General features: G+C 35.6%; 1 protein-coding gene across 9 annotated transcripts in view; it reads left to right on the top strand.

Moving 5' to 3' along the window:
- Window positions 1–27,460, top strand: part of KIF13B (kinesin family member 13B) — a 166,546-nt gene that overhangs the window by 54,326 nt on the left and 84,760 nt on the right. For all 9 annotated transcript variants that reach the window (XM_036233587.1, XM_016144678.2, XM_036233591.1 and 6 more), the window contains 10 exons: window positions 348–408; window positions 2,981–3,073; window positions 4,170–4,350; window positions 6,901–6,988; window positions 9,655–9,789; window positions 12,682–12,794; window positions 13,867–13,978; window positions 19,974–20,186; window positions 21,523–21,633; window positions 25,600–25,734. In XM_036233587.1, the coding sequence (XP_036089480.1) occupies window positions 348–408; window positions 2,981–3,073; window positions 4,170–4,350; window positions 6,901–6,988; window positions 9,655–9,789; window positions 12,682–12,794; window positions 13,867–13,978; window positions 19,974–20,186; window positions 21,523–21,633; window positions 25,600–25,734 (1,242 nt within the window). The remainder of the gene's footprint in view (window positions 1–347; window positions 409–2,980; window positions 3,074–4,169; window positions 4,351–6,900; window positions 6,989–9,654; window positions 9,790–12,681; window positions 12,795–13,866; window positions 13,979–19,973; window positions 20,187–21,522; window positions 21,634–25,599; window positions 25,735–27,460) is intronic.

The raw sequence follows: 27,460 nt of genomic DNA, 5'->3' as shown, positions 1-27,460 counted from the left end.
GAGAATACATGAAAGCATCAAGAAGAAAACAAAGATCACTAATCTTATGCACAAATGTACTTTATATATGTAACTATACGTGTATGTGTATATAATAGCTATCATATTGTACATATTATTTTGTAACCACCTCTTTTTTCACTTAACATTATTAAGTTTTCCATGTGAAATAAAGATTTATAGCATCTATAGGGTGCTTAGCTGTGTATTGTTAAGACTACCATAAATAATTTAATATTCATTGCAAGACAGTAAGTTGTTTTTATTTCACTATTGTTATGACATTATTATAAAATAAGTATGTTAAAGTTTTCTTAATACACTATATTACTTTTATTTTTCAACAGGTGTTTGCATATGATCATTGTTTCTGGTCTATGGATGAATCTGTCAGAGAAAAGTATGCAGGTAAGAGTCCAGCATCCTGTTAACTCCTGATATGTAAAGAAGGTGTTTTCATATATTTTCCGTAAATTATCATAGTGTTATTTTGTGTAACTTTAAAAACCATATAGAGAAATACCTCCAATCTTCGCTATTAGACTTCTTACATTGATTGGGAAATGGGAGATTCCCAGTGTGCTATTCTTGGTATAGGATGATGAAGTTAGATGAATAGGGTACATGGTTGAGGTATTTTTACACGCATCCCAGTGCTTACTTGGCACTAGTAGCACAGAGTAGCCACTTAGATTCCCTAGGTGTCTGTGACGTGGTCTAGAGGGGCAGCGTGGTGTAACAAAAGAAGAGGCAAGAAGTAAAAGAAACCTTGAGTTTTAACAGGATCTCTACTCCTGACTGCCTCTGTGACTTGGAGCAAATCACTTCAGTTTTCAGTGTTCTGGGTTCTTTCTTTAAATATAATATGTAAGGACTGGATGCTGTTATGTTTGTTAATGTTTTAAATGCTATAAATAGCATTCCAATATGTTTTTCTTCCTAGTTAATTTATCAGATTAGTATATCATCATCATACATCTGATACTAAAGCATTCCTTAAAGTCATCAATGGGCCAGCTAAACCAAATTAACCTTAACTTTTTGAAACAGCCATAGTACTGCTGTTTCTCCTGACAGAAGTCAGTACAGTATGACACTCAATCTTTAAAAGAGATTGCTTAGAAATAGATGTTGTAAGCAACTAGGGATGAAGGAAACAAAAGATGTCATTGTAGTCCTAAACTTGTGTGTAAAGGGGCTTGCGACAGTCATCATTGAGGACGATAAGAGAATAATAGAATTTCAGAGCAAGTTTAGAGAGCACATAGTATATTTCTTTATATTAAAGTGTGTTGAGGTCCAAATTTCAGTTTGTGATGGGGAGGGTTTTCCCAACTACTACCACCAAGAAATGTTGCAGACACCAGGTGGGTGTCCTACAATTCAATTTAATTCTGACAGTACCTACCTGGAAATAGCATCAACAGGCTCCACAGGTGAAGGGATCAGTCCTACAAGACTGCCCCCCATGGCATCCCCCATTTCAGACACCAGTCAAAAGCCCAGGTTGTTACCTGTACTTCTTACCAACTGTCTATAAATCAAAGGTTCTCATGACTTCCTCCTTGGGTTCGATTAATTTTCTAAAGCAGCTCACAGAACATGGAGAAACATTTCACTACTAGATATGTAAGTTTATTATAAAAAGATATAATTCAGAAACAGCCAAAGGGTAAGGTATGGGGAAAGAGAATGTAGTTTCCATGACCTCTTACTGCACCATGCTCCCCAATCCACCATTGTTCAGCAACCTGGAAGTGCTCTGAACCCTTTCCCTTTAGGTTTTAATGGAAGCCTGGTCGATTACATCATTGGCCATTGATGATTGATTCAACTTCCAGGCCATACATCATTGGCCATTGATGACTGATTCAACTTCCAGGCCAGAGAGAAAGTTCCAACCCTCTAATCACATGATTGGTACTTCAGGCAACCAGCCCCCTGCCATAGGTGCAGTCCTACAATCACTTCATTAACATAACAAAAGACATTGATAACTCTCAACATTAGGAAATTCTAAGAGTTTGGAAGCTGTGAGCCAGGAACTGTGGAAAAGGACCAAATTTTTATAAGTAAATCACAGTATTGTCACAATATTCAGGATTCAGGAAGTTGAATGACTTGTCAGGGTCACATTTGATTGCTGGTGTATTTAATTTAGCCCGTGGGGGAGCATTTGACCCTATCATTCATGTCAACCATTGAAAGCTAGATGAAATTTTCCAGATCTTCTACCCTCTCCTCCTAGCTGGTATACGTTGTAGATCCTGTAATTTAAAATTGTCATTGAGGAGAAAAAATGTCCCCAGAGAATTGCTGCTAGTTGGTAGGAAGTACAGGTTCCAAACATTTGGTGACAGAAGCAAAACAAGCCACCCATAAATTTAACCACAACTATATTTCTTATGAAGATACTTGAAATTTTGTCCCAGAGCAGTATTTTCTACCCAGTAAGGCCATTTCTGCCTTACGACCTTGTTTAAAAAATAAAAAATAAAAAATAAAAATGTTTCCAAATGAAAAAATTATCATTAAGGAAAAGGAGTGGGGATTAATATATATGATTATTTTGAACTCTAGTACCCACTGAATAAAGTATTAGCTGAGTGGTATGTAGTTAATTTCAGGTCCACTTAGTTTCTAAGTATAATTTCAGATATTTATAACCATTGTTTATAAAATCAGCAATTCATTAGCTTTTTGCATCGCAGAAAGTTTTGGGTCAATGTTTATTAATTCAAATTCATATAACCTAGAACTTTTTACTCAGTTTTTCTCATGTGCTAACTAGAAATAACCTGAAGAATATGAGACTTTGGAAGTATTTATTAAGTTTTAATATCTTATTTAGAGATAGCCGAAAAAATGCATTTGTGAGACATTTGTCTCTTTTTTTTGTTTTTTATTTTTTAAATTGTTAATATATAGGTTTGGCTTAAGACAGCCTGTCCTTTTCTCTGTGTTCCTCTCTTTCCTTTAGGTCAAGATGATGTTTTCAAGTGCCTTGGGGAGAATATTCTTCAAAATGCTTTTGATGGCTACAATGCATGTATCTTTGCCTATGGACAGACTGGTAATATTAAATAATATATGTATTTTTAAGCTTTAAGGATCATAACAGAAAATACCAAAAATAATAAATATCATTAGCATCGCATCAATTATGATTGATATGAAGCATTTTGACTTATGTACCTTTATGATCAACAGCAAAGAAAATTTATTTTCTTTGAAGGAGTCACTTTTTTAAGGTATATTGTATAGCTTGTTCAACTGAAAACTACTTTTCATGGAAAAATGCTTGTGATATTTTTAAGAGGCAGTGTGTGTAGTGGTTATAAGAGCAAAGACTCTGAGCCAGGTTACCCCAGCTCCAACTCTGTTCCTGCCGCTGGCCAAGTGTGAGACTTGCACCTCAGTTTTCTTGTCTGTAAAATATTGATAATTATAGACCTTATAGAGTTGTCACAATGAGCTAACATGTGAAAACTTTTAGGAAAGGCCTGGTACGTAAGTGGTATATTAGTTGTAGGTACTAGGATAACGATAAAGTGTCAAGTGACAAAAGCAGCAACTTGTATAATTAAAGGTATGTTTATAAAATCACTGCTACTAAAAGAAGACAAATTATACTTAAATTATGACTATGAGTGGTTTAATTTTTTCGATTATCCTGTGTTTTCTAAATTATATTTAACGAATATGTATTTTTGATACAATGGAGAAAATAATTTTATAGTAGAAAAAGATTACTCTTTGGTTTCTATCCTACTGCCAAAGAGTAGTAGGCTGCTTTGCTCGGGGGGCCTGTCGGGATGACATCCATTTTTCGTGGTCTGGTTAGTGGCTGGAGCAGGCACAATACTATTGCTCATGTGGATCTTCCCAGTTAATTGTAGAAAACTATTCAGACCTCGCTATTTTTTAGTTGTTTCAGGTAATTTTTTTTTTAAGTATGAAGATAATTAAAGAAGGTTTTTGTTTTCTTCCTAAAGGATGTTTATGTTTGACTTAATTATTAATTTGGTCTCATGTTTGTATTTGGGTATATTTCTTATTTTATTTTGGCCATTTGCTAAGTGCTAGTAATTTATTATGAGCACTGAAAAGAGGGTTATGTATTTGAACTTCTCAAAGAGAGAGTAATAACTATGATTTTTATTTTTTAGGATCTGGAAAATCTTACACCATGATGGGCACAGCTGACCAACCTGGATTAATTCCAAGACTTTGCAGTGGACTTTTTGAACGAACTCAGAAAGAAGAAAATGAAGAGCAGAGTTTTAAAGTAGAAGTGTCCTATATGGAAATTTATAATGAAAAAGTCAGAGACCTTCTTGATCCTAAAGGGTAAATGACTTTGAGACTTTAATGTTATAGTATTATGGGCTAAAACAGACTTAATACATTGGCTTAAGTGAATTTTTTAATGTTGAACTCTAATAGAGAGTTATTTATCTAGTTACTGTCTTTGTGATTTTATCTGGTTACCTAGTTATTGTTTTTGTGATTTGTCATTGGTTACACTGAGTGGCTTCCTGCAGCCAGTTCTGGGCTGTTGAACTTAGGGCAGGGGCTCTGGGGCAGGGAAGCGTAGTTGAGCAGTGTATATTTGAGTGTGACTGCCTTTCTCAGATAACATCAACAAACAAAAAATATGTGAAAATTAGGTTACTTAGTATCAGGGTAACTGGTATCCTTAATCGAGTAGGTTATTATTTTTTTAACCAAGAAATTTCAGGCGGAATTCGGCTGTTTGTTTGCAGACTCTGAAGTGAGAGAAACATAATTAGAGATATGAAAGCAAGACTTTTCACAGTTAATTTTACAAATTCCCAGAGAGAAAAAGTCCCATATGATGGCCTAAACTTTGAAAGAGTTGGCTTAGAAGTAATAGAAAGCCTTAAAAAATCCTATTCTCTGTAGTGATATCCGAACCTAGTGAGGAAGATAGGCAATATCTGAAGAAGTCTGTCCGTTGCACAGAGTTCTCTGAGTTAGAGTTGAAGGCAGTGCAACACGGGGAGAAAGGAACAGATAATAACCACAACCTGCAGCTTATTGATGTAAAAACAGTGTTCAGAGGCGGTCCCCTAGACTTATTAGGGGGGGGGGTCACTTTGTAAGATATATAAATGTCTAACTCTATGCTGTATAACTGAAACTAATATAATATTGAATGTCAACTCTAATTAGAAAAGATGAAGTTTCAGAAGGTCAAAAGTATGGACAAAGTGAGGACAAAGTGGAGGCATTTAAGTTACGTTTGGTTGAAGAAGATAATTGAGGAAAGTTGGTCTTGGAGGCAGTAAATCATAGTGAATCATTGCTCAATCAAAATGAGAATCTTGGTCCAGAGGAGAAGGGAAGATTCCACAGAAGGTGCTCGATGAATTTTGTGCTGAGTAGGAGTTTGTTCACAGAGAAGCGAGATGAGAACCATTTAAGCATAGGGGACAGTCTGTGCTAAAGCATGGAGGAGTTAAGAAATCACTTGTTGAGAGAGTGACTCAGCTGTCCAATGTGGCTGGAGGGCAGTAAGCGTGGAAGTCAAAACAAGGATCGAAAGGAGGCCAGAGGTAAAAAGTATGGCCCACATCTTGCTGAGTATTGTGCCCTGTGCTTAGTCTGGCTCTGCCCTAGATACTTGTGTTGTACCCTCACCTCTGTGAAGACCGTCATCTTAGAGACCAGACCAGACTTACTCATGCCAGAAATTCTTAGCTGGTTTTGTTCTTGTGTTTTGTATTCCACAGTGCTTATGTAGAATAGCTTTAAATTTACGTTTTTTTTCATAGTCTTTAGCAATTTTTTAGATGTTTTCCTTGTGTATAGTTTAGTAATTAATAGCCTGGGCTTTGGACTTACCTAGCTCTGGTCCAGGTCCTTTAATTTTTCCTTATGCTTTCTCAGCCTTGTTTGTGCAGAGGGTATGATAATGTTACATAATTTCTCAGAGGGCTGTTGTGAAATAGACTGGGATGACACACCCAAGGTCTTAGAACATTTATGGTACATAGTAAGTGCTTAGTAAATGTTAGCTATTATTGTTGTCACCCCCATGAAAGTTTCCAAATAAGATTCCAAATAACTAGAAAATATTACGTTACATAAAATGAGATTCATTTGTAATCTCACCATCAACAAATATTCCTGCATTATGATGTTTTTATTTTTTAGAGAGCTTTTTAAAGATGTAATTCACATGCCACAAAATCATCAATGAATATTCTTAATATTTTTGGTTGCTATCCTTAAGTATGCTGTGTGCTCTAGGTTTTTGGTGGATGTCCTTTACTGGGTTTGCCAGTTCTATGTTTGCTAAAAGGTTTATCTTTTTAATTGTGAATGAGTGTTTAGTTTTATTGAATGTTTTTCCTATATTTATTAAAATGATCATGTGTGGTTATTTCCCCTTAAGTCTATCAATGTGGTAATGGCCATGAATCTTTTTTTAAAAAAACTGACAACCCTGAGATAAACCCAATTTTAAGTTATTAAATTATCATCAGATTCATTATTTGTCATTATTTTTGTTTGTCTTTATTTGTGGTCGAGGTTGGTCTGTACTTTTCCTTTCTTGCACAGTTAACATTTATTGAGTTTCTGCTCTTTGTACCACATTCTGTGATATGACAAGTAGATTGTTTGTATTTATTTGACTCTGCATTCTTTGCGGTAGTAAATAGACATCCCACAGTGTACCCTTTTGAGCGATGTGATATTTTACCACATTATGAAGTTTTTGTTACCAGTCAGGATTTTAAATTTTGGTTTAAATTCTTCTGGGATCAAGTCGGTTGGAATCTTTGTTGCATTTGGTATGTATTTTACGGAGTACAGTTTAGTCCTTTGAAAAACAAGATATTTAAAAATTGTTTCTTTGTTTTTAATGAACAGAAGCCGTCAGACTTTAAAAGTCAGAGAGCACAATGTGTTGGGACCCTATGTCGATGGACTTTCTAAACTGGCTGTCACAAGTTATAAGGTAACAACATCCTTTATGTAAACTAACTAAATTCAGTACAGCAGGGCTTTTTGTTTAATGTGTGATGATTTTTTTTATTTAAGAAAAATTATAGTATCACTAAAAAAAGTTATTTTTACAAAAATGTTTACTTAAAAAGCTATATATGACTGTCAGGACAATTTAATTTTGAGAAAAGGTGTACATATTTGCAAGGCATACCACCTAGTCACCTATTGTGAGACACATTTTTTCATATTTTATGACTTCTAAAATTGTGGTGTGCCTTACAGTTGCCTCTTAAAATGATGCATGGCAACTTTTTTCCCCCTAGTATATAAAAGAGTGAAGTTGCTTATGATTTAGTTGAATAATGAAATAAAATATACGAGTTGAGTAGGTGGAATTCAGAGCCTGTTTCTAGTTGAGAGAATCACTCATTGGCCATCAGTTAGCTCTCTTCATTTTCATACTTCACAGTTCTGCTCTGTGTGACGCCATCAGCCTTTGCACATGGGGGGGATGGGGGTGGGGCGGCACTCTGTGATGTAATGGACATTGAATTAAGAGTCAGAGACTGTTGATCTAGTGACACATAATTCTCTTGTATGACTCCTGTATGACTCCATCTCATGAGGCCCATTTCTCTTCATTTTTAAAATAGAAATTGGTTTTATTGTCTTGACTATCTTATGAGGTAGTTTTATTTGTTTCTTTGCTCATTGATCAACGTGAATGATGGTAGTTATTTCATTTAGTAAACCTCTATTGAGTACCTATTATATGCCAGACATTGTGCTGAAGGTATTAAAAAATGAAAATGGTCCATTACCTCAAGATGCTTACAGATGTTAAAAAAGTATTATTAAACAGCATGTAGTTGTAAGTGCAGTGATCAATGCATGTTCAGGGTTTATGTGGAGGATGGATACCTAACTTAAATGGATAAGTAGGTGTCCGGGGAGAGTGGTGTCTGGGAAGGCTTCCTGGAGGAGGTCAAATGGAATAATGCGTGTGAAAAGTTTTTGAAAACTCTAGAATACTTATATAAATGTTAGATATTATTGGTATTTTAATAATGATCTTTTGAGAGCATATTTATTCAGCATTGAGAGATCAAGATATTTTTGAGAGCTCAGAGACTAGAAATATAAAAAGACATTTTGTTTGTTTAAAAATGTAAAAGGCTCAATGCAGAGTTCATGCATGAGACAACAGATTTAGAGACCAATGAATAAATGTAGGCTAAATAGGTTAAACTTTTACATTAAGCCTCAGGATTATCAGATTTACTAGCTCTAAAATGGATTTAGAGTGGATCAAGAAAATTGTGATATTTAACTTTTGCTGTTATTTTTCCATTCTGGAGCTTACTTATATCTTTTTTTGCAGTTAATATTTTTTACTTTGAGGCATTTTATTGATCATGTTGAAGTTTTTGTCAAACATTGTTCTTTCTTATTTATACAGCAAAATAGAACCTTATGATTTTCAAAGTTTTTTTTATATGTGTGTGTCAGGATTATGTTTGGCTTCATGTAACAGAAAAAATATAATGGGACTTAAGTTCTTTGGAATATGAATTATTATCTGTTTTGATCATTGTGTGTCCTTAGTATCTTAAAATGTACCGGGCACATAGTGGGTACTTTCAATATATATTTGATTAAACGAATGAATGAAAGAACGAATGGTGAGAGGTCTGGTATGGTGGCCCTTAAGATGCTATTAGAGACCTAGATTCCTGCCAGCTCTATGGCAATGCCCTTATTCTCATAGTTCAAGATGGCTCTTAGAATCAAGATGTGATAGTGTGCCTACACCCTTTAAGGAGAATTCCAATGACCTGTATTATACTTTAGCTGTCGTTCACTAAAATTTAGTCATATGGCCAGACTAGGCTGCAAGGGCATCTGGGAAATGTCCCTTAGCTCTGTTGCAATGTGCTCAGCTGAAGACTGGGTTCCTTTACTAGAACAACTGGGTACAGGAGGCATCTAGTGGACACACATAGCATCTTTCTTGTCCCTAATTAAAATTCTTGTAAGGTAGATGATGTAGCTCTGTATTGTTATTTATGAAACTAAAATTTAGATTGGTTGAGTAACTGTTTTAGAGCTTAAAACATTTTTAAAAGTGAAGATCTCATGATCTTTCTATATCACATCATGCTGTCTCTATTTTAGCAATAATAGCAACAAAGTAGTAAATCTGCACAGAAAATTAAGTCTGTTGATGTTTTTATTTTTATAAACAGGTCTGGTAAGATACACTCCAAGGTGGTGATATAATTATCTGCCTCCTTGAAGGGGTTACAGATTATTTTTGTTTGTTGCGTATTCATGTAATCTAATTTGATTTAACAGCTCATTTCTACTGCTTCTATAATTAAAGAAACTAAATTTTTAAAAATTTCTAGATTAGATGAGGATTGGCATGGCATGTTTGTCCATCTTGTGAGACTCAACATGTAACCTCTAAACTTTCCTCAGTCAGAGCTGCCACTCTATTCTGCACATACATAAAATAATGTATTTTATTTGAGTTTTCATAGAATTGAAAAAGTGTAAACCCCAAATATGGTTGACCTAATAGTGAAACTTGTATTATATTTTCATAGTATAGCAGAGTTTTAATACTTATTAGACATATAATGAAATGTGTGTCTGTCGCTTGTTTTCACTTAGGATATTGAGTCTTTGATGTCTGAGGGTAACAAATCTCGTACAGTTGCTGCGACCAACATGAATGAGGAGAGTAGTCGATCACATGCGGTCTTCAAAATCACCCTCACACATACTTTGTATGATGTGAAGTCTGGGGTAGGTATTCAGATGCATGACTTTTTTTTTTTTAAGTGGGTCATGGTTTATCTTATTCCCTTCAAGTATCAGGTGACTTAAAGCCCTAGCCAGACATGTGCATCAGTTAGGACACAGGACACGAAACTCTGTAATCTGGGTGATTACAGAGGTGTTGGAATACCTGAAGAGGAGTGGGTTCTAGACTGAATCTCTAGTAATTACTCCCATAACAACACAGATCTTATGGACCAAGATGCTGTTTGTTACCTGTGAGGCTACCGCTATGCCGTGAGCTGTAAGTTCCAGGCACACCCCATAGCTGTGATCCAGGACACAGGAGTTGGTGAAGCTGCCTCTTAGCACCTTGGAAGTTGGAGAGAGTATGCTGTGACACTCTTGCAGAAAACTTCATCCTTCCACTATCCTGCTTGCTGGCAGAAAAACCCTAAAAGGGCAAAGGGACAGCCTCTGCTTTACTTCTTCTTTCCAAATCTTGAGCAAATATATCTGATTGACAGAACCTAAGTCACATCCTGAACCCTGGCCTGCAAGGGAGCCTGAGAAATATAGGATTTAACCCCCTTCTCCAACTAAGGAAGGTGGAACAGAAGTTATGCGAGCTCATGGTCCAAAGTCTCCCCCAAAGAGCATTTTTTGCTTTTTGAACTATAATGGCTAATGATAAAAACTAATGTTAATACTCTAGCTGATTCCATGGAGATACTTTTGAAATATTATCTTCTGCTAAGCAACTAAGTATTACAAGGAATAAATTGCACTGGGGAAATAGTACTATAAGCTTACTAGATTTATGTAATAATTTTTTGAATATTTGGTTTTGAAGCTTTTAAGAGTAAGCAGAGCCAAAGATGGGTGTGCTTCTACATACTGAAAATTTTTCTGTTGACTCATACATTTGTTTCTTTCTAACTTTTTAAAATATTGTTCATAGCAACTTTATTCATAAGAAGATAACCAAAAGGTGGAAACAACCCAAATGTCTGTCAATCTATAAATGGATAAACAAAATGTGGTATATACATACAATGGCATATTTAAAAAAATTTTCCCCCAGCTTTATTGAAGTATAATAGACAGTTACTCATACTTACTTTGTATAACTTCAATAAGGTTTTTTTTTCAATTATAGTTGGCATACAATAATAAATTAATTCTTGTTATACAGCATAGTAATTAGAGACCCATATAACTCGTAAAGTGGTCGCTCCACTAAATCCCCTTATATATTTGTTACAACATTTTGACTATTTTCCTTATGCTGCACTTATTGTCTCCATGACTGTTTCATATCCATTTGTACTTCTTAATCCCTTCGCCCTTTTTCACTGCACCCCCAACCCTCCCTCCTATCTAGTAGCCCTCAAAATATTCACTGTATCTATGAGTTTGTTTTCATTTTATTGTAATTGTTTATTTTGATTTGTAGATTCCACATGTACGTGAAATCATGTGATATTTGTCTTTCTCTACTCTCTACCTTACTGACTTCATTCAGTGCAATACCCTCTCAGTTTATAGGCAATATTTTCTTTCATCTCCTTCCTTTTAGTCTGTGTGTGTCTTTTAATCTAAAGTGAGTCTCTCATAGGCAACATATGTAGGGGTCTTGTTTTCTTATTCGTTCCAGCTTCCCTATCTTTTCATTGGAGCACTTAATTTTAACTCTTTTCCATTTGACGTACTTGTTGATAAAGATGTAGTTATTACCATTCTTTATTCATGATTTTGATACATGCTTTTTCTTCTTAGAGAAGTCTCTTCAACAATTTCTGCAATACTAGCTTGGTGTTGATGAGGTCCTTTAGCTTATTTTTGTCTGGGAAGCTCTTTATCTGTCCTTCGACCCAAAATGATAGCTTTGCTGAATAAAGCATTCTTGGTTGTATGCTTCTAACTCTTAATATAAACTTTTGTATATTTTATTTTGATGCCTACCCCTAGAGAATCAATTTTCAAATGCTAGAAACTAAAATAATCACCCCGGCAAAGTGTTATATTTTGGCAAGATTTTCGTTTGCTGAAAGCATGTTTTTCTTCTTTTACCATCACAGCAAGATTAGTGCGACAACAAAAAGTTCTTTGTCTCTTATTTCCTTTTCTGCATAAAACAAAAAACATACTGAAGACTTTTAACCAAATGTACTTTTGATCTGGGAAGCTGTCTTTTTGTTAGCAACATGTTTATTTATGGAAATAAATGTATATTTTAAAGGAAAGTTTAAAAAAATGATTCATTCTATAGATTTTGTCATTAATTTCCCACATTTCTTATATAGCTGCTGAAGTATAAAATACGTTACATGTGTAATTTGATATAGAACATTGTTGATAAAGGAAAATATCTCTCTACATAATATCTTAATTAGAAAAATATGTAAATTTAATAACTGGAATTATGAAATAGGGGAATTTATGATAATATGAAAAATTTTAGAAAGTGTTGAGTCTTCGAGGAATTATATTGTATAAAAGATTAATATTTTTTTATATCAGTAAGATTGCAAATAATTTTTCTTTAGAATTATTGGTAAATATTCCTGAAATTTTAAGCATAGTTTCTAATTATATTAAAATTTAAACCTTAGAAGTGATTTTGTATACTTCCCTATGAAAATTTTATTGGGTTTCCTTCAAAATGTCCCATTTTGGGAGGCACTTTTTTCTGAGATAACTTTCATTCTGTCTGGATTAGAAGTGTTTGTACAATTGTGTATCTACAACTAGATTGTACAATTTTCTTATACTCTCTTATAGCAGCACAAACTCATTTAAAAATAACATTAAATAACTCTTTAATAAAGGATTTTGATACTAAATGCATTCTGTAGAGACGGTCTCACTTTTTGAATTTGTTAACTGTGTATAAGTATTTATCCATTTGCTTTCTAGACATCTGGAGAGAAGGTGGGCAAACTGAGCTTGGTCGATTTAGCCGGCAGCGAGCGCGCAACAAAAACGGGAGCTGCTGGCGACAGGTTGAAGGAGGGGAGCAACATCAACAAGTACGTTTTTCAGAAACTTGCTTTTAGTGCTTTATGGATGTAACAGCCAACTAGAGGACCTTCTGTGGTTATTAAAAGAGTCAGATTTCGACTGATTAAGGGCTGTAATGAATAAATAGTTTAGAATGTTTTTCAGATTTTTTTTTTTATGGTTTGAGCCTATTTTATGATTCAGCCTGATGGGGCAAAAGAGCACAGACTCGGTCAAGGCAGAGGTTTCTCAAGAGCGGCCTTACTGAGACTTGGGGCCTGGTGATTCTTTGTCTCCAGGTGTGGTCCTGTGTATTGCAGGATGCTTAGCAGCATCTTTGGCCCCTGCCCAGTAGGTAGTGGTAGAATCTCCCACCTCTCTCCTGGACCCCAGTCGTGACAACCCAGATCATCTCTAGGCATTGCCAGCTGCTCCCTTAGGTGGACACAGGAACCTCCAGTTGAGAACAGCTGGTCAAAGCTATAGAAAAGGACAGAGATCATCGGTTTATCAGAGTCTAGCTGTTGATCTTGACATGGGTGTCCCTGAACAAACAAAGACATGGGTACTAACCACATCGGGCTTTCCCTTTATGACTCTGTGGTGCTTATTTATTCCATAAAGCTAGAGCTTTATGAAGTTTCTTCCTCAAACTTCCCACAGAAAGTTTTATTCACCAATTCATTCATGTGGTTATAATTTCTACCTCAAGCTAAATTGTCAGCTCCTGTGGGCAGGAAGTAATCTTTTCTATCCTCATGGCTTCCAGAAGGATACATAGTGAGATAGTAAGTCATCAGTAACCAACTGGAGATCATAGAACACCATCCAGATGCTATGCCGTTATCTTGACTCAAAGGTCACATTTTTATTTACAAAAATGAAAAAATAACTGAGCTAAGCAATTTTATTGCTTATGGCAGTATTAGAGGGCTATCGGCCTTTAGAGTGTATGTGTTTTTAAACAGAGCTGCAAAACGCTGACAGCGGTGTTATTCTCATGCAGGTACAAAGGCATCTTGATGTTCAATCTTTGTGCTAAGAAGTGACATATGATATACTTAGTTTTTTATGGTTATTATGGTTTGTTGCATCATGCAGGTCCCTCACAACCCTCGGTCTGGTAATCTCAGCCCTAGCAGACCAGAGTGCTGGCAAAAACAAGAATAAATTTGTTCCATATCGTGATTCAGTTCTCACTTGGCTGCTCAAAGTAAGTTATTTTTTTCCCTTCTTGGTGGTTGGTAACAAGAAGAATAAAGAGTAGAATATTAGTCTCTCCCAATTATCATTTCTTCCAGTAGTGTTCAAATTGATAATCATAATTCTAATTGATTAAGTATAGGTTTCTTCTCGATTGACCAGAACCTGGAAGCAGTGGGAGTTTTAGGTGCATCGAATTGCACAATTGCCTCTGAGATTTTGGGGAAAAGAAAATGGACCCAGTGCTCATCTGATGGCTCAGTGAGTCATAGCAAAGGAGTTCTCAATGTCTGTCTGACAGACTCAGCCGGGCTGCTCTCTTTCTCACAGACGCCTTTTGTTTGACATTTTGGACCCTGTTTTTCTGAATAACTTCAAGACTACTCATGATCATTTTAATTTGCTTTCAGCTTTTTAAAGATGTTAAGGATACGGAGTAGATCACATAATCATTTCTTGGTTGAATCATTGTGAATGAAAAAAGTGTAAATGAGAAAGAGGGGAAAAAAACTGTATGAGGTGCTCCAAGGAGAACATAAATGTAAGACACTCTGTTCCCTGTAATTGCTCAGAGTCTGGTAAGGGAGATACGATGTGTATGCAAAATATTATAACATGAGTTAGTGATTCCACGAGAGAGATGGTAATGACATGGAACAAGAGTTTGGGGAAAAGAGAGACTATTCCCAGGTTTCTGCCAGTCTTCAGAGTTCCCTGTATCTAGTCTTGGTGAATTGGATATTGGTCTGGGAGTTAGAGGATATAAAATCTAGTAACAGTTTAATTCCAACCTGTAACAAAATATTTTTCTACTCTTTTTTTTTTCTACTTCTTTAAAATAGAGAAATAATTTTATGAGCCCTTTTTTTCTCATTGGTCAAGAATGTATTGAACACCTGTTACTCACTGTACTAGGGGTTGAGAATATAAAAGTGAGTTAAACACAGGTCCCCAAGTAGTATAGTAGAAGACACAACGTTGGCTTTGTCCACGACATGTTTAGAGAACCGTATAAGGGGGTAGGATTTTCTCCTAGTTCCCACACCCTCTCAAGGGGCTACTGGTATTTTACTTCACTTTCTAAAACTCTTCACACCATTCGAATATGCTTTGTTAAGTATACTTTGCCACATTAGAAAATCAGGTAGATTAGTTCCTTTGGCCAAAATGCAGTAAAATTGAAATTTAAAACAAGAGATAAATAAAATTTGATAATTAAAAGTACTTCTAATAACTCTCGAATTAAAGGGCTATTATAAACCATTTCTCTACTAAGGAAACAATTGTACTGGTCTTCTGTGTTAATAACCTTGAAATCGCATCCTTTTAATTTTCAGAAGAAATCTCAACAAGACACTTATTTCTTCCTCAGACTTTCCACAGAAACATTTCCTGATCATTCATGATTATTCCCTGGATTTAAAAAGCAGAACATTCATTGTTTTTTTTTGTTTCAGTATTGCTACCTTAGTCTATTTAAATCAACAATAGGATATATCTTTTGTTGAATTAATTGACATAGTTAAGATGGCCTAAGTAATTATTCAGTGGCCATTCGTAGGCTGATGGCTAGGGGAATTTGTTTTAGGAAAATCTGGTACCATGCTAAGTGCTTCACATACATCACCTCATTTACTCCTTGGAAGGTGCATTGTGGTGTTTCTCATTTACAGCTGAGGCAATGGAAGCAGAAACAAGATTGGAATCCAGGGTGGCTTCGCTGGCGTCTTTTTTTGCTGAGGCTGTGCTCTTATCAAAGGTTACTTTTCATTAGAAGGAGAAGCACTTGACTGTTACCAAACATTGATAGAAACTTGAAAATATTTGAACTTGAAGAACAAAATCAAACACTTCTTTAAAAAGCTCACTCTATCTTCTGTTTAGTAAAAATAGGTTATAATTTTACAATTACTTCTAAGTGTTAATTCTTAGGCTAAAAAAATGAATATTTTCTTTGACCTTTGTCATTAAAAAAAACACACATGGCATTCTTTATCATGTTTGACTTTTGCAGCAAGGTTATAAGTAGGGCATTTTTGCAAAACGTATTTCAGGGTTTAATCAGTTTTCCAAAAGGCCTCTCTGAACCCATTGATAGGCAAATCATTCTCCTTTGAAGTGGCTTTTATGTCTCTTAGTTTTTCCTCCTTTAGTTTTTAGTCTAACTCTCGTTCATCTTTTTTCGACTTGGTATAATTCTGGTATTTTCCAACATAACTTTCATTGAACTCATAAAATTGCTCATTTTTTTAATAAGATTTGCAATATTTTAAAAAGTTTTTTTGCTTTGTATTTGCATTATAATTATGTTGTGCTCTTGATGTTTATAACATCTGAGAGTTGGAGAAACTGATGCACTCAGTGAGGCATCGAGGTGAGCACTCTTCTCTCGGAGGGCTAAGTGGTTACTCACTTGGGCAGTGGTCAGTAGGGGGACCATTTTGTGTTAGGATGATCTTTGCTTCTCTGTGTAACCTTCTAAATATGGGTCTCTTAACATCATATAACTTCTGGTAATGAATACTTCAATAACGATTCTCTCAAAATCATCCACTTTTTCTCATTGTCATTGCCATTTACCTAATGAAAGGTGACTTTCATCTCTCGCCTGGATGATGGAAACCTCTCCCTCAAGCTTTCTTAGTCCATTCCATTCTTTACAGTCGGGTTGCAAGAGCTTTCTGAAACAGTACTCTTCTTAAACTTTAATCTCTTCAGTAACCTTCCAGAAGCCCTTATGATAAAGTCCAAATTCTTTAATAACTTGTGATTTACTAGGCCCTGGGTAATCTGTCCCCTTCCTACTTCTCATTGTTCATCTTTTGCTCTTGATATTATCAGTTTTAGTTAAGTGATTTCTGGCTAAGGGACTTGCTCTTGCTTTGTTTGGAACATTCTTCCTCTTCTCTTCAATTTCTCTCCTACTTTCCTCCCCATCCCCTTTACCTGGGTGACGATAATTCACGTTAAGGTCTCAAATGTCACTTTCTCTAGGAGTCTTTGCTAACCTTTCAGGGCTGCTCTTTCTCCGTTTTCCCAGACTGTATTGTATTTATCTCTACTTTAGTTCTTATTATATAGTATTTGCTCACCAGCATCGCCCCTGCCCTCTAAATGATAAACTTCGTGAAGTATTGAAAGAATGAATGATTTCAGCTCTGCGCTGCGCTAGCATTATGAACGTTTGGTAAGTCTGTCAGTCTTTCTGGGTCTCAATTGCTCATCTGTAAAATGAAATAATTTGATTAAATGGCTTCAAAGAGTTCTTTCAGTTTTAAGAAATTCTGACTTCCAAAATTAAATTTCTCCCCTATGCCCATTTAATTGGCAGTTGCTGCGTTAGAAACAAAGCTCAACTGATTTGCCTAATTAAACAATTAAAGAGTAAACAAGAAGCTTTATACTTTCTCCTTGAATGAATGCCAGGTCTTTTGTTGCCATTTCCTTTTCGCTAATGGCCTGAGGTCATTTTTGCATATAAGCGCATTGTTGTTGCTCATGCACAAGGGCTTTTAAAATGTCAAGTATTTTTTGTTTGCCAGGTTTCCTTTTCTCAGCACAAATTGAAGCACAATGCGCATGCTTTTCTCCTTTGGTACTTATTGTCACATATCCCCTTTTACCCAGTAGCATTTGCTCTTCCTGTGGGCTAATAGAATGCAGTGAATCTCGAAGGGCAGCGCTCAGCCACGGTGTTTGTTAGTGAACTGAATGGCAATCTGAGATGTAATTCCTCCGATCTTTATATATGACATTGGAATTTCTTTAATGTGTATGGGATCCTTCTTGACATATTTCTGGAAGTTGCCAAAGCTGGGCACCAACAATGCGGGATCAGTGTCTAGAAGTGAAGAGTGAAACAGGCTTCACAGAAATCACTTTGCTTCCTAAAGTCCAGATTATTTATATTTCTTTCCATGCATTAACGTGTATTTTCTTCAAAGATATATTATCTTAGTTGTGTTTTCTGTCGAAAACTAAATTTTCAGTAATGGTTGAATAAGTGGACATATCGTCTGTGATTATATCACTGTTGGGAATACCTATGGAATTATTTTGTTTCTGGCACTAGGACAAAATAATTTGGGAAGGTGTCGGGTCACTTATTCCTCAGGTCTGAACTCTGAATTGCCAGGTGTTATTTTGTTACTGTGTTATCGTGGGTGGCTGTTGAGGAGCAGAAATCATGGGGTTGAAGGCAGAACACAACTGGACTAGGTTCTGGGTCTTTTTATTTTTATCAGTAAAATAGGATATAAAGAATCCAAAATTCACAAAAAGACCGAGGACTAAGTAAAGTCTATACACAAAGAGTGTGTAAATCACAGATTGCGTGAACAAATTTTCAACATATTGACATTGGGAAAACTTGATATCTTCAAAAGTAAGAATTTTATATTGGTTAATGCTGCACAAAGGTAATGTTGACGTTCGTGTGATCTGATGAATTCCTCATTAGTGGCTTGTTTGAGTATTCTCTCCAATCTTGAGAATCTAAAATTCAGTGATATTCTGTTACTGACAGAGGGTACTTAATCTGTTCTTTTGGGTAATTCCTCTTGCCCTGGGATGGTATATAATTAGTATATTAGTAGTTATCTATTGGTATGTACCAGGTTGCCCATAAATCATAACAGCTGGATGCAGCAGTCATTTATTATCTCTCAGTTTTTATGGGTCACGGTTGTAGGTGAGGCCTAACTAAGTGGTTCTGTGTGACATGTCTCATGTGGCTGCAATCAGAGTGTCATCTGGGGCCACAGTCATCGCAAGGCTTGACCGGGGTCACATCTGCTCACCTAACTGATTATTGGCAGGCTTCAGAAGACCCGTTCCCAATCTCACTCCTGTGGTCCCTTCAAGGTGCCACCTCACCTCATGGCAGCAGTCATCCCCAGAGTGAGAGAAAGCACCCATGACAGAAGCCACAATCTTTTTATAATCGAATCTCAGAAGGGACATGGTGTCATATCTGCTATATTCTATTCCTTAGAGGCAAGTCAGCAAGTCTCGCCCATACTCAAGGGACGGGGGTGATATAGGGGCAGGACTGCCAGGTGGGCATGGTTGGGCATCGTCTTAGAGGCTGCCTGCCACAGCTGTGGTATGGTGCACTGAGTTGGGGCGGACCGAACTTGCTGTCTAGTTTTGTAATTCCGAGTTACGTCTAGTTATTTTTAATATTCTTAAGCGAAAGTAGTTTTTTTGAATTTGCTAGAGCTTGTTCTAAAGTTCATTCCTTACCAGTTTTAATATAATGAAGGTGAGTTTTTTCAGCACCCTCGTCTAGACTGTAGAAATGGTTGTGTAAAACATGAAGCCAGTTTTAGTAGTTTTTGTGGTGCTGTCAGAGGGAATAATATGAAGCACCTTCAATGTAGCTTTTGTTTTATAAGACTGGAATTGCATCTTTTTATGGTACAATTATGTTTTTAAAAAATTTACAAGGTGCTTGATAGCTTAAAACAACACTTTCTGAGCCATTACTTAGGCTTCTCAGCGATTCCAAGTACCTGGCTTATGGAGTAGACTGTAGGTAATCACTCTTTTATACTATTTATACTATTATAGGAATAATTTTACAATTCAGTTTGATCAAATAACAAATAATATCACAGCCATTCAGTTCCTCCAAGGAAGATTTTGTAAGCATTAGAGAAATCATCCTCTTTTATTTTGATTAGTCTGCTAACTTATAACATGTTGCCTGTTAAAAGAGAACTAATTAACTTAGAATTAATTTGTATTAAACTAAAATAAATGTAGACTTCATTGTATTTTCCTGTCCTTTCTCAAAAACCAAAATTTCTTTTTTGCAGAAAAGTAGTTTGGCAGAAAAGAAAGAGCATGTGACTGGGAATCAGCATTCCTGTATTTTAGTCCTGACTTTGTCTTTAAATATACCTTTGACCTTGGGAGGTTATCTTACCATTTCTGACTTCAGCTTTCTCATATAATGCTTTCTTCTAACTTTAAAGTGCCTCCCAATTTCTCTTCTCCTCTAGGACAGTCTTGGGGGTAACAGCAAGACAGCCATGGTAGCAACTGTGAGTCCAGCAGCTGATAACTATGATGAAACCCTTTCAACTCTGCGGTATGCAGATCGCGCCAAGAACATCGTGAACCATGCTGTGGTGAATGAGGATCCTAATGCACGAATTATCCGGGATCTCCGGGAAGAAGTGGAAAAACTCCGAGAGCAGCTAACCAAAGCAGAGGTAGAAGGCGCAGCCGAGTGATGCATTATGGGTCTAGGAAAATCTAGTAAAGCTAGAACTTGAATTTTCTGCCTCTTAGACATGAATGATGCATACTTCACCCAGAATTTGATAATTTCCTATAGGAAGAGAAATTTGAGATGTGTAATGAATAAAGGAAAACAGATTGTCAGTCGAAATTTAGAAAGTTTTTACAGATGTTTAAGGATTCAATAGGAGGAGAGAATAAAGGGAATTGAGAGAATGTTTCCACAGTATAGGCAGCTGACAAGTGAGAAGAGGCATAATTGAGTAAGGGAGAGAAAGACGCTTGAAACAAAGGGTATGTAATTTAATTTTAGTGCAGAAAATGGTGGAGAGTGGGTATAGATTAATTGGAAGAAGATTTTTGTTTTATCATTTGTTCACTGGTTGAGGTCAGAATGGGAATCTTAAGTAAGTCTTTCACACCTTAATTTAGTTTTTCCATTTTGTGGATTGTTTGTAGAAAACATTTTATAGCAGAAATACTCATCTGTTTATTGGTACTCTATCTCCAAGATAGGTTATTTATATTTCATTACTAAATATGAAACCTACACAATCTAACCTACAACCAGATGCTCCTCCTCTTGTCAAAAAAGGAATAAAGTAATAGATTCAGGATGCCTACTTTAATTAACATTTCTCCCCCCACGGTTTCCCAGCACTGTGAGACTCTTTCCTGGGGCTGGGACCATAGCCTTCTTCTTTGCCATAAACCATTTTCTGGTGATTAATCAGTAAAAATACATGGTCAAAACAATTACCTTGATTGTTTTTTTTTGCCTGTAGAATTTTATACTATTTATACTATTATAGGAATAATTTTACAGTTCATCAAGATTCTTTGAAATTTTGTTTCTATGTTCCTGGTATTAATAATACCGTCCAGTTTGCAACAGGTACAAATTTAGTCTGTACGTAGTTGAATAAAATACCTGAAGTCATCAATAAAGACTAGAATAAATCGTACATATGAGTCTAGGCATATGTCCTATTGGGATTTAAAAAATAATCCTTGATAGCTTGAACTATCTCTTTAAACATAATTAGAGATCTTTACAATAATAGGTTGGAGGAAAAGGGAAGAATGAGTCTTCCTTTCAAACCCACCTTGGATAACTGGACGAGTTTGTGGGACCCACATAGTCAGGTTGCTGAGCGTTGGTGACAGTTATGTCTGGAGTAGATCAGATACCTCAGTGAGCTGTACAGCTGAGAGGAGGCAGATTGTTACTTTTGCCCTTCTGGATTGATCTAATTCTTTTTTCAGGGCATTATATAGACATTTCATGGAATAAACGTTTACTTACAGGCAATGAAATCTCCCGAGCTAAAAGACCGGCTGGAAGAATCAGAGAAGCTAATCCAGGAAATGACTGTGACCTGGGAGGAGAAATTAAGGAAAACTGAGGAGATTGCCCAGGTTTGTGCTTCCTGACTGAAGAGAGAAACTTCGTGGCGGTGTATGCAGTGCAACTCTGATGGTGTTTCTGGTTCTTTGATTTGTAGCTTCGAAGATGGCAAATCGAGCACCATTAATAAGTTTATAGATGCAGCACTTCATATTTTACTGTACAGAGTTACTTTGAAGGATAAAGAAAGGCATAATTACAATTAATTGTTCATTATGTCAGAAATAATTTTGAAGGGTCATAAAATTTTTTTAATGAAATAACTACTTTGTAGTCTCTGGCTCCGAACACCCAATTCTGTTAAGCACTTTAAAGACCTAAGGAATTTACCCAAACCACAAATATATAAGTAGTAGATATTAGGTTACAAGATTCTCGCTTCCATATCACAACTCAGTAAAAATAATGTGAAATACCTAAATTTGAGGTGACTGTTTCTCATTTTTAGAACACTTAATATAATCGAGTTGTGAAATCTTAGGGTGGGAACATTAGCATTTGGAGAGATTCCTTAAGTATCCAGCAGTCTACGCAGTGAAAGACTTAATGCTGTACCTTTCCACTTAGATGGTCTGCTCAGCTTGTTCTATAAAGATGTGATTGGATGTGATTGGATGGCTCTGCTTAACAGATCTTTCATTCTTTCATTTTTGCTCATTGGCCTTATTTTGTTCTTCCAAAGCTAAGAGAATAAATGTCCCACTTGTATGTAGCAACTAATAATAACAATAACAACCAATATTTATTGGATACACATGTACTGGGTTCTATGCTAAGCACATTTAAATGTAATATTTTATTTAATCCTTCCAATAGCCCTATGAGACTCTTATTACCCAGGTATTTGAAGTCATTTCTGCCTCTTCCTCTTCTTTTCTAAAGTCAAAAATATCTAGTGTTTTCAATTGTTCCCTGTGTTAGTGAATATATAGAACTTGCTACTTATTTTTTCATCCTACTACTAATGGAATAGTAGATTCCATTTTTAATTGTGCTTTGCAGAACCGGTCTCTGCATTAGATGTTGTGGGACAGCACTACTATTATGTAGCATAAAGTGGATGTTACATTTACATTAGTGCAGACTAGGATTTAAGTCTATTTGAAAACATTTTTTATTATAGTCCATTTCATAGCTGATAAGAGCAGAGTATAGTCACATGTACCCATCATCCAGTTTCCTTAAAGATCAACGTATGACCAGTCTTGTTTTATCTGTAGACCTGCACTGGGTTTTTTAAAGTCTATCCTTCAAATTACAAAGAGAATATATGAGTGTATAAACTTGCTCATTACATATTTCATTTTTTGTTTTTCATAAATTATAAGTAATTATAATAATTATCCAATTTGGAATTAATTTGCGTGAACCTTTTGGAGCTACTCAAAAGGTAAAGTACTGACTTTGAAGGCTGTTGTACTTGAGTGGCTTTGCTAATACAAAGCAGGGTAGGTCTAAGTCAGATTGCAGGCCTAGTGAATCTTATCTTTAGCATCTTTCCTTACTAAACTGTTCTCACCCTTTCTCTTAGGTCCCTTTTGGAGACCGCGCCTGATTTTATCCAGCATCTCACTTGATGCCTTATCTTTCCAAGCCCCCATGCTTCAGTGCTGCTGAGCTCTCTTCTTCCCTCTTGTTGGGAAAGACCTGATTTGTTGACTATTAACCACCCACTTTCCAGAATAGGCTAGCTTTTCCCAAAATGCTTTTCTGTCAATATAGCCAGAAATGGTTAAGTCTTCTGGGGAAAAAAAAAATGTTTATGGTCAGATAACTTTGGGGAATATCTAGGTGAACTAAGTTAAATGGATTTCTTTTTTGAAGGACTTTGCACTTTATTTTTGGAGTTCGTTCCAAGCCATGCAGGCTCCCCATAGGTCCTCTGTGCTCTCGGCATCTTCCTCTGGTAGGACGCCCCCAGGGGTCATCCTGGCCCTGAATTCCTGTGGAAACTATCTGTACTCTTTTGACCTTTAATTTATGCAATATTTTACCGTTGTTCAATTTTTCATATATAGGTTTATTACTAAGTGACTATAAGATTCTCAAGAAAAAAAGGCTGTTTTTTTTAAGTGTATACTCAGAAATATTTTCAAGTAAACAAGCATAACTTGTTGACTAACACTATATCTACAATACCAAATTGTCTCTTATTTTTATCTTTTCTATTCTCATTAAGAAATGCACACTTAAGAAATGCATATCAAAACCTTGATATAGGTTAGGAGTTGGCACATATATCCCCTTGGGCAAAATCTAGTCTGTCATTTTAAGTCTTTTTATGAGAATTAATAAAGTCATAATAAAAGTATAAGTAGAAGAAAATATTGTATTACAAAAGTAGTATTTACTTATAGAAAATATAGAAAGACTATTACAAAGAAAATTTAAATTAACTAGGATCTAATCATCTGAAAAAACTGTTAATATCTTTGAGCATTTTTTTAAGGTTTTTCTAGTGCATACATTGATATACTAATTTATAACTTACGTTTTTCGTTTAATATTAGTTCATAAGCTAGTTTACAAAAAAAGACATTTTTATAGAGAAACGTTTCTTCTTATTGAAATCATTCTTTAATTATCTATCAAGGTTGCTATGTAAGAAAACCTTCCCTAAGAAAGTATTACACAAAATATGTCAGAATTATTTTACTCATGTTAGAAACATGATTCTCTATTAAGAATAACCATTTCTTAGAACTGAGTGCTGAAAATCTAATGGCTAGTGCTAAAATACTTGAAACTTCTGAAAAAAACCCAATAACGTTTTTTTGTTAGAAGAGAGACTTAATTCAAATACCCAGAACCAAAACATCCCCTTCTCTACTTTTGTAATAATATGCAGTGTATCGACTGGATTGTAGTGGCCATGTGACTTAGGGTGGTATCCTTAGAAATAACAAAATTCTGTGGCTGTAATTTAATCGTACTGCAAATTTATTGTGCGCCCCTCGTTAAATGACTTAGTGTGTCTTTCCTTTCCTCAAAATCAAAGGTTCTTGGTGGCTGTGACTCATTACTACTTAATCTTTATACATAGTCAGACACCCTGTTCTGCCCCAATCCATATACCTTAATCACAGGGGTTTGGCTGTAGGATTCATATATATCCCCCTGTATACGTTCATATATTTCCCCCTGTATACGTCCATATATTGTGTGGAATCAGAGACAGTAGGCACCTTCTTTAAGGTTTGTAACCTTATGAAAATAGTACGTGAAAGCATATACAGGTTTTATTTTGATAAATTTATAGGCCCAACATTTGAGTGCTCACTGTGTCTTATGCATTGCGCTAAGTGCTAGGAGTACATAATGAACAGAATCCATGCCCTCATAGAGAAATGGGCAAGTAAACAGTTACCGAGTGTGAGAACAGGTATGCTTCAGATAGAAAAGCCGGTGTAAAATCTCTTAAACTAAAGAGAGCATTCTTGACACTCTCAACCATCTGGAGGATGTTCCATATAACCGAAGTACAGGTGTTAGGAGTAGGAGTGACAGATGTAAAGAGAGGGAGTGGAACGGGCCAGATCCAAGGGCCTCGTGGACTTTGTTTATCCTGCCTGGGGAGTCACTGAAGATATTAAGCAGGAGACTGTATTGAAAATTTGGCTTTTACCAATATCGCAGTTGAGTAAAAACACTTAATTTGCTCATATATACAGAATTAAATTCAAAAGGTGAGTTCAAGATATTAGATATTTTCAAGAATGAAAATTGAGAACTCAGTAGTATACTTGATTGCTTCTTGTAATGGCTTTATTTTTCAGAATAAAAACATTTTAATTAACAAAATAATGTAACATTATATAGTTTGGAAAAAGAAACAAAATGCAATAATCTATAATACCATGTCCTAAGTGAACGCATTTGAATTATGAAGTTATTTAATGATTACTCGAACATAAGAAGACCTTTCATATCTTAACTGCTTCAGCAGCTGCAGAATTAACACTTCTTTACATTTACAGGAGCGACAGAAACAACTTGAGAGTCTTGGAATATCCCTTCAATCTTCTGGAATTAAAGTTGGGGATGATAAATGTTTCCTTGTTAATCTGAATGCTGATCCTGCTCTGAATGAACTTCTGGTTTACTATTTAAAGGTGAGATAATAGGCCTTCCTAATGTCTCCTGCCACTAAATGAAACAGTGCTTCACAGCATTTTTTAGAAAACCTGGTAAACCATGTTTATTCACAAATAACGAATTAGCAAATTATTTTTATTTGAATAAGACAGAGTGTAGGAAAATCTTTGGTTTTTGGAATAGTTTTCCTTTTTAGTTTTTGATTGATGTCATTCAACTTAGTAATATAAAAAATGATATTCTTACATTTCTAACAAATTAAGTAGTTCAGCAATTATTTAATAGTAGCTAGTTGGAAGTTAAGTAGATAACTTTAAAGCTTAAAGAATGACTTAAAATTAAATGGTTCATTAGTAACTAAAGCTTTTGTGATTCATATGAAGCACCCCTTTTTGTGAGTGCTTTGTTAGCTTATAGGGAGTTAAGTAGGTAACTTTAAAGCTTAAAGCTTTCCTTTCTCAGAACTATGAATTCTTTTTCTTTCTGATGTGGTGATTTCAGATTGGAACACACAAACACATACACCCAACAAGAAAAAACCTGTTCCTTAACCAAAAACTTAAACAAAGAAACTATTTAAAGGCTTTTGGAGAATAGTCAGAATATTTCTGGTCGTCTTATATGGAGGTGTTGGGATTCTGTTTCAGACTGTGTGGTCAATTCTGTTCTGGCAGAATTTGAGGCAGTGTTGATTTCTTCACTGCCCAGCCTGACCCCATGATAAGAGTATATTCATGACCAAGCACATTCAAAAGGATGATCTCAGTCAAAGAACAGTTTCTGCTTCAGTAAAGTGATACCACGAAGTGGGATGGAGGAATTTGGAGACCAAGCATTTTTCATTTCTTTGCTTTCAAAATCTCAAGTCAGTTTAGATGCTGGGCAGATGACATCACATTTCTGGGTGACTTTAGACATCCCATCTGTAAAACGAAGGTACTAGATTAAAATCTCTCCAACATTCTTTCTAGTTCCATGTTGTATGGTTCTCTTCCAGAAATCTTTCATTTATTTGTTTTGTCTAGAACTGGCAGGGCAAGGTAAGGTGACCAAATCATACATAGAACATAGCTCACAAGATAATTTTGCACCTAATTTGTATGTGCAGCAGTCCTTTCTTTGCATGGTTCTGATATACACAAATTCCAGTGATGTTGACATTGCCGCCATTCATGAGATTCTGGATACTCAGCCAGAGGAATATAGTGAAGGTGAATTTATCAATGTAAATAATGAAAGTGGTTGTAATGATAAGAATAAAAATGTCTTAAGGGAGTGACATCAGAAAACACTCAGACAAGGAATGCTCAGATATATTTGGCAACATCGAAAGCACAAAGGATAAAATGATAGAAGCTTAGAAAGGAATATGACAGTTTGCCAAGGCAGGGGAAATATGCTTACTCCATATTGTAAGTTATGTGTTGAGAAGAAGGCAGCAGCATGCACTGTTCAGACAGCTCTGGATGCACTTTTTACAAAGAAATAAAATGCTTTATGTTTCAGTGTTTCTAATGTTCTTAATTACGGTGTAATTAATACTAGTAATAAATAATACTAGTAATACTAGTTTTACTATTTTTTAAATTTCTCTACATGGTATAACAATAGGGGAATTCTTAATGTTATTACAGCATTTTTAAAAGTCAGAGAATAATTGCAATTTTTCCCAGTGATTATTAAGATCTCCTTGCACAATTATTTTAAATGTTCCACATTCTCGTGCAAAGTGAGGTCTGCCTG

This window comes from Rousettus aegyptiacus, unplaced genomic scaffold (genome assembly GCF_014176215.1).
Source record: "Rousettus aegyptiacus isolate mRouAeg1 unplaced genomic scaffold, mRouAeg1.p scaffold_m13_p_16, whole genome shotgun sequence".
NCBI classification, from domain to species: domain Eukaryota; kingdom Metazoa; phylum Chordata; class Mammalia; order Chiroptera; family Pteropodidae; genus Rousettus; species Rousettus aegyptiacus.
The sequence above is the reverse complement of the archived record's forward strand: the minus strand, read 5'-3'. Positions and strand labels throughout refer to the sequence as shown.